The 8,584-nt window shown below is 25.6% G+C and overlaps 1 protein-coding gene across 1 annotated transcript; it reads right to left on the bottom strand.

The window, feature by feature from the left end:
* Positions 1–562: 562 nt before the first annotated feature.
* LOC112593957 (RNA-binding protein 34) lies at positions 563–8,003 on the bottom strand. Its single transcript, XM_025338547.1, has 7 exons — positions 7,795–8,003; positions 7,556–7,638; positions 5,713–6,316; positions 5,253–5,638; positions 2,406–2,524; positions 1,938–2,141; positions 563–669 (listed from the first exon to the last, which is right to left on the bottom strand). The coding sequence occupies exons 2-7, from the start codon at positions 7,629–7,631 to the stop codon at positions 607–609; spliced, it is 1,452 nt and encodes a 483-aa protein (XP_025194332.1). The 5' UTR covers positions 7,632–7,638; positions 7,795–8,003; the 3' UTR covers positions 563–606.
* Positions 8,004–8,584: the final 581 nt, after the last annotated feature.

The raw sequence follows: 8,584 nt of genomic DNA, 5'->3' as shown, positions 1-8,584 counted from the left end.
GAAAACCACCTCCAGTGTAGCCCGTGCTTTTAGCAATCTACATACTAATTTCAAATTCTATCGACACAGTGAGTGGAAGTATGTGTTGATTGGCACTATGTGTGCTACATTATCCACCGATCATTTTCAGCATGAATAATAAAAGGTTGGAGCAATGTTGGTAAAACTTGAGAGCAACTGAAAATACTTATGAATTATTAACTACGGTATACGGTGTGAAGATGTTATGAACCAGGTAGTTTTCGACAAGTGAATTAGGGCATTCGAGGATGGTAGAGAAAATATCATCGACGGATTAAGCAAAGAGTGTGCTCTTCAACGTCTTGCATCTCAAGATAGTAAAGAATAATATAGCTGCCATTATCGTCTGTGAAAAACAGCTCGTCGAATGGCTAATCACTTCAGTATGCAACGCATTATTGATTTCACACAATGATTTTTGGCCATGCGATGCATGTCTTGCCTGCTCACACATTTGTGACTATGCCCCAAGTTGGGTAATTAAATATTATAAAAATTAACAAATCAATAAGTTGAACAATTTTAATTCAAATAAAAAAAATAAACTTATGTAAAACTTTATTTTATAATTAAATACAAACGAGATTAAGCATTTAATTTTTTAGCAATCTTCTTCCTCATTAAATCCGTTTTTGTTGGCTTCTGTTTCTAAAATAAACAGACAATTTTTTAATTAAATCAACATCATTGTGTATTTTCAACAAAAAAAATCAACTATAATTATAATTATAATAAACAATTTAGACATAGAGGCAATCAATGGAAAACAGAAAGATTTACTGGGTAAAACATGTATGGCAGGGTGTTGGATGCGAGAAAAGGCATTGGTTAAACGATATAATAAATGCCTATTTACTATGACTAGAGACCAGAATTTTATGCATTTGCATGCTCATACTAAGTGTATGCACTCATACAAGGGTTTGAAATGTGGACGATTCAGACCCAATTGATTCCATAAAACAAATTTTATTTTGCATATAATGTGCATATTTTTTACAGTTTTAGTAAGTAATCAAATAATTTCATGTTTTTATTTTAGAAATTGCAATTTTTCAATACTGGTAAAAAAAAAAATTATCATCAACACTATGTAGAATTTTATCTTCTCTGGTTCAATACTGTGTTGATAAGCTATTATCTGACAAATTAAATTACTTATAAAGTTACTTCTTAAAGTTGTGTAAAATTTTAGCATTCATCTATTATCAATATTAAAAATGTTCTCATATTTTATTAGTTTAAACCATTTTAAAAACATAATGATATTTTTTCTTATACTTCAATAATTTGTTGATATACTTAGATGTTGAAAGGTCCAACACTACTAATTTTGTTATACTAATTTGTTTTATCTATTCTAATGTTTGTAATTGTTTAAAATTATATACATTCATGATGCATATTTTTCAATTATTTGTGCACATTAATGCATATTTTGACCCTTTTGCTTTGCATATTTGCCACATTATTAGTGCATATAATTCCGGTTTCTAATTGTGACAGTTGAAAATTATGTTTATACTTATACTCTATTCTAAATAAGAGAACACAGGGAGGCAGACAAAAACATGTTTTGAATGCGCATATATCACCATTATCATTAACCACCAATCTGTGGAAGTTTAGAAACATACAAAATTCAGTGTATGTGCACTGAATAAGTATACTATTATTTTGACGAGAATAAGATATGTATGAACAAAGAATCAAATGTGTATGGGCTAAAAGAATACATAAACAATTTTTTTTTTTTTTTATCAACTGATACACTTGCGAAATTCACAATCATAATGTAAACATAATTCATGATTCAGTGGTTAATGGTAAATGATAAATTAATCAACTTATAAATATGCTAAATGATTCTTACCATATGAATTACAATAATTTGAATATCACAGATAAATTATTACCTTTTTTAGAGTTTTTGGTTTCATTATTTCTCCTTGGAAATTTTGACTACTTTTACTAATAGGTTTGGTTCTTTTAAATGGTAAGGGTTTTTTGTTAAACACCTTATTTGTATTTTTTTTGGTTTCAATCCTTTTAACGCGAATTTCTCTATTTTGAACCTTTTTACCTTGGATTTGCATAGCTAATTCAACAGATTCTTTATTCTGTAATAAAAAACACATACATTAAATATTACAAACCAATTTAAAAAATATCTAAATTAAATGGTTGTTTTATTCACTACAAAATTAAATTTGCTTGGTTTTCAATTAAAAGTAACTTTTTGTATATTAGTAACTATTTTAACATTTAAAAGAATATAATGGTGTTTTATTTTTAAATTAAAATAATAAAACTTAGGTAATTGAATAAAATACATATTTTAGTTTTAAAAAAAATGTATAAATAAATCAAAAATGAAAACTCACTTCAAAATCTACATATCCAAAACCTTTGCTTACACCTGTTGCATTATCACGGACTATGCGTACAGCTGATATTGTTCCACAATCTTTGAAATAGTCCCATATTTCATCTTCCTGAATATCTTCATAAAATAAAATATTTTTACAAATAAATAATAAATATATTACACACTATATTGAGCAATTGTTACATTTTCAGTAAATTTTTTAAAGCTTCTCAAAATGTTTAAATTTATATACACATATTTATTTATTTATAAATGGATTTGATTTAATTAATTCTAAAATAATGATAAAACCAAACAATCAACAAATTTTAGAAATTAAAAAAAAATATCAAAACCTGTAGGTATTGATAGTGGCAGAAGTATAGTAAAACTTGTTTGTGCTTAAGATGCTCTTCAAGGGAATAGCTCAAAAAAGCCTACGTCTTAATTAGAGTAAGGTGTCTAATGCAAGTACGGAAAATGTTTAGATATTAGTGAAATAAAACACCCTGTGTAAGTTTCTTCATTATATCTGTAACCCAATTTACTAAACATTGGGTTGATAATTTGTAATATAAATAAATAAATATGCATAGTTAATTAATATTTTCTTGAATTATACATCAAAATATGATAATAATATTATGATTACAATGAAAATAATTTTTTTCTGTTTCAATCCTAAATAACTTAACAAATGTAATTAAATCAATTTCTTAGAATGCTAATTTTCTATTGATTCATCCGCAAATCCATTAAGCCATATTTATGGCATGATACTTCTGTAATAAATTTTAATTTTGAAAATTTCTTTTCTGAATTTATTGCAGTAACAGGTGATATAAGAGAAAAATGAAAAAATAAAATATCGTTAACAAATTAGGAAACTCAGAATTAAATTATTTTCAGTTATTAATAATTTACTCAAATGAAAACACCACGACAAGATTATCCTAAGGTAAGAAATTAACAAAAATTTAAATAATTCAGTCATAAAATACACTGTGTTAAGCATAAAGAATCAAATAGTTATCTAGACAAAATAATAGATTTTTTTCAATTTAATTATCTAGATGAAATAATAGATTAATTTAAATAAAATTATCAAGTTAATGTTTAATTTCAAGAAAAAAAATATTTAAATAATACTTAGGTAGTTTATAAAAAACTGATTATAAAAAAAAAAATAACTTAAATACATAACAAATCATAGACACATTTAAGTTATTTTATATAAATATTAAGATATGATATATCATTACTTTATGTGTAATATAAGCCAATTGATGTGGTCATTAATATATAAAAAGTATAGTTAATTCTTTAGTAGACCTTAGGCATGGTAATAATTTAAAAATGTTGTCTTTTAGACTATTTTTTCGAGGTATGAGTATTCAACAGTTCGCACTAAATAATCTCTCAACTGAGGCTAAGGGAGGTATAGTTGTATTGTATTTGAGAAATACTTGTTTCACAATTGGATACTGATTTAATAAGTGCAAAGTTTTTGTTTCTTTTTTTTTTATATCTAAAAAAGTTGGTGCTTGAACATTTGTAGATTAAACTGCAGTTACTGTAGATATCAGTATCAGACAATTAAGATGATGGCATAATGCATACAAAAAAGTCATCATTGTCTATAAAATTAGTAGACTGGCTTAGTTGTGAGTTATTTATTAAACCAATAGGATTAAATTCGTACAAAAATATTGATTTTCAAGTTTGTATGAAAATAGGTGAAACCCAGTTTAATCAAAACTTTGAATGGCTAACAGATGCTAAAATATATGGTTTGCTTTTGAGCAGATTCAAATCTAAAACAGCTTTGAATTTTTTTTCTAGTCCTTAAGAAATTACTGAACATAATGGTTAACAATAAATCAAGTGTGAAGTATTCAAAATTTGGTTATTAATGATAAAATTGTTGGAGTGACAAATCCTAAAATTCTATGGAGGTCCAGAAAATCAAAAAAAAAAAATTTTGAGGGCCAGTAAAAACTAAAAACTCAGATATTAGTAAATAATTGTTGTGTTATCGCAACTATTATTGTAAATAGCAATAAAAGATAAACACCATCGTAATCTCTAAATTCATCATAAAATAGATAAAATATATATTATGTGTGGAAAACCAGCATTATTTAAGTATCAGAGAGTTGCACATACTATTAATGATCTTAACACGGAATAGTAGATGCACATTATTATGAATCTTGTTGCATTAGGATAAGAATGCATTTTCGAGTGTGATCATCTACTTCTTAACAACATATTTCCACATTAGCAATTAGAATATAATATTGTAATGCATTATCGAATGCAGATGCTCTTTTACAATAACAAGTACAAGGATACCTGCAAGGCTTCAAATTGTCATAACAAGGAATCAAAATCATATATAAGGGAGCCTAGAGTGCAACAACAGAGATGTACCAGAGCCACAGAGACTTGAGCACCTTCACAACACTCAGCCATTTTTTTTATCAGTTACGTGAACTTTATTTATACGTAATAAACAAATTACTGTTCTTAAAAGTTGTAATTTTCATTTAAAATAACACCCTGGATTTGAATCTGATATTGGCATGCAACAATTTCAACATTCAATGATTTTGTTTACCTACTTAAACGATTAAGATAATATACTGTATTTTACATTCCTATGAATACTACAAATTAAATTTGTTAAAATAATTCAAAATTTTACCAAAAAGGCTGCTTTAACAAGGAGGACTGCGGATTACCCCACCTTAAATCATATGTAATTTTGTCTCTGGGGATCGATTACCAGTGTTATGAATGAATATATAGAAATTTATTTCATAAAAGTAAATAATTAAAATTATTTAACTTAATAACTCACTATAAGGTAGATTTCCAATAAAAATTCCTTTTTTCATATTTTGCTTATGATTTGTATTTAAAGCCATGTCTACTCTTATTGTATGTCCTTCAAACTGTGTGGCATTTAAAACCAATGCTTTTTGTGCCTGTTCGATGGTTTTGAAACGTACATACACATTAGCAGTATCTCTCTGTGGATGAAAATCTCCTTTCATTATAGAAACACGTTTCGGCACGTCAAGATTTTTGACAGCTACACTTCTTAACCTAGTAGTTTCTACTTCTCCAAACTTTTTAAATAGATTTTTTATTGCCGACATTTTAACATTAACCGGAACATTTCCAACAAACACGGTTCTTGACTCTTTTTCAATATAATCCTCAGAAGATTTTATATCTCCATCTCTAATAACAAATTTATTATAAACATAAATTATTATAAACATTATATTATTATTTTAAATATTACAAACACTTACGATGATTTAGTCATAGATAATTTTTTATCAATTTTCTTAGTTTTATCATTAGGTTTAGTTGAATTGTCTTTTGATTTTTTGTCTTTTTTTTTTTTAATTTTTTTTTCAAAAGTTTTAGATTCATTAACTTCTAAATGTGTTTTTTCATTTATTTGATTTGCTTTATTAGTTGACACTAATAATTTTGGTTTTAAATCAACAGCTTCAATTTGTGGAGAAACTAAAGAATTTTTATCAATATTCTTAGTTTTATCATTAGGCTTAGTTGAACCGTTTTTCAATATTTTGTTCTTTTTTTTTTTAATTTTTCTTTCAAAAGTTGTAGGAGAAATAGCTTCTGAATTTGGGTCTTCATTAATTTGATTTGTTTTTTTAGATTTTTTCATTTTTTTATTAATCATTTCTGATTTTATATCAACAGTTTCAATTTGTGAGGATGAATCTAACAAATTTTTATCATTTTTTTTAATTTTTTTTATTGATTGTTCGTTTGAATTCTTAGATTTTCTTTTCTTAGATTTTTCTGCATTTTCATTTTTAGGCAAATCATTCAAGTTTGATTCTGTTTGGAATTGACGCTCGATATTGTCTTTTTTCTTTTTATCTGAAGTATAAAACATTATTATACATAAATTAAAGTTATAATGTAATTGATATTGAATAATGTGAATTTTAATTTTTAACTTAATATTCTATAAAATACATTAATACAAATTTTAAATTAATTAAATTACAATCTTTATATACTTGTAACATAATATGATACTCGACTTGTTTGCTACCTACTAAAACCTGTTGCATATTATAATATACACTATCTACCAATTATTTATAAATTAATTCAACCATTAAACACTAACCATAAGACAATTATGAATGTTAGCTACAGAGCGGGCTAAATTCTGTTATGCTATATTTGTAAATTTGACAAATGGTCAGCAATTAAGCTATAAAAATAAAGTAAGGGACTATGGTTAATACATTAATTGACTTAATTCTTCTTCTTGCAGTTGGTAATCTAAAATATTAGTATATTTAATCCATACTTTTAATACTCAAAATCATGAAACCTAATTATTTGATTTTATGTACCCGGTTTTTTCTTAATTATCACTGATCAATTTAACTTATAACTCTAATTTAAACACAAAATACTTTATTACAATATAGATTAATTGTAATGTCTTAAATCTGATGAGATTATATGACTATATTCTGATAATTTGGATACAGCCTTTTACACACAAATATATAAATATTATGGTTATTTTTTCAGAAATATTTATTAAAAATATCCAATATACTGAAGAGAAAAAATGAATAAATAAACAAGAACAATAAGTTAGGTACTAGAATAATAAACTGTATAATAGATATGGAAATATCAAATATCATTTACCTATTTTATTTTATTCACTATGATAATTCTTTTTTCATCATCTATAATAGATCGAACATATTTTTCATAGAATAATAATGATTATATGGGTTATGATATACCTGTTAATTATAAAATACAAAATATTTAACAAAATATGTAGGTGCTTTTAGGTAAAAAATATAATAATGAATATGTTTTATTTGATTTAAAATGTCATGAAAAGTGCTTATTTTAATCAAAATTAAAAAATTTGTATTTGGTGAAATAATATATTTACATCGATTTTACACTTAATTGATGATATTTTTCTTAAAAGGTGATCATTAATTACAATACAAAAACAAATAAAGAACTTTACCATGTTATAGTTTACTGTAAATAATATAACTCTGGTAGGTAGTTAACAAGACAAGTAGGCCATAATATCATTAAAAATTAATAAACATATGTATAAGATCCTACCTTTTTTTGTTTTATTTTTATTTCCATTAAATGCAATCAATTCGCACAATGCTCCAACTTTGTACTCATTATCCATGATATGTCTGCAAAATTAAAAACGTATTTAATGAGATACTCTGAGCTGCAACGAACAAATTCTATTTCGTTCAAAAATGAAAGAACTCGACAATTTATAATTCACAAACAAAAAAAAAAAAAAACATTTTAAAACTAAATATTACAAAATCCTCAATACTCACGATTAATAGGAGACTGCGGATTGACACGTAAATGATATAACGACAAAATAAATTTTTATTTGATTAAATTATTGTACGGAATAATAAACTCTTTAAATCGAGTACAGACAATTCGAATAAATAGTCTACAACTTACAGATCTATAGAATGATGATATTCAAATATTTTACTATCAATTCGTATTGTCACGTGCTTGTAGCATTTTCTGAACGAAAATTTTTATCACAATTGTTGTTGTAGCGTTATCACCATAGATAATTATCACTACAAATTACAGAATAATGCACGGTTATGGTTATTGGTATCATTTATTAGTTATAATCTTAGTTCGTGGTTATAATTCGAAAGAATATTCAGAGAAATTTCTGAAAAGCGGACAACAAACATTCCGGTGACTGAGACTGTTCGCTATTAAGAAGGAATAAACGGTTCATGGTTGAAATTCATGAAGAGTGAATGTGTGAAATAAGAACATTATAGCGCTACGTTAAAATGTAAATCATTATTTTATTTTGAAATGTAGGTAATTAAAAAATTATGTAGATTTAATCGTATTTGAAAATGTTGATGATCATCAATGTCTAATTTAATACATAGGTACGTAAAAAAAAAATTGGCCATGTGCATACACAAATATTCAATTTAGTGTGAAAAAAATTAGTCATTTTGGTCTGTTTATAATTTTTCCGTCCGAGTACCAACAATCTCGCGAGTAAGACTTACTCAGTAAGTTCATATACCACACGTTGTTCTCTACATATTCTAATACCCTGCTATGGCCTATATTCTT

Source organism: Melanaphis sacchari, unplaced genomic scaffold (assembly GCF_002803265.2).
Source record: "Melanaphis sacchari strain LSU unplaced genomic scaffold, SCAv2.0 Contig2168_pilon_pilon, whole genome shotgun sequence".
NCBI lineage: Eukaryota > Metazoa > Arthropoda > Insecta > Hemiptera > Aphididae > Melanaphis > Melanaphis sacchari.
Note: the sequence above shows the minus strand (reverse complement) of the source record. Positions and strands in the feature narration are given on the sequence as shown.

What these genes read in the sequence shown, in the direction of transcription:
- LOC112593957 (XM_025338547.1), bottom strand. Translation starts at nt 7,631, where the DNA reads ATGGATAATGAGTACAAAGTTGGAGCATTGTGCGAATTGATTGCATTT. An exon ending in TTATCTATGACTAAATCATC is followed by an intron (nt 5,639 to 5,712) that starts GTAAGTGTTTGT and finishes ATTTGTTATTAG; the next exon opens with AGATGGAGATATAAAATCTT. An exon ending in TTGGATATGTAGATTTTGAA is followed by an intron (nt 2,142 to 2,405) that starts GTGAGTTTTCAT and finishes TTTTTATTACAG; the next exon opens with AATAAAGAATCTGTTGAATT.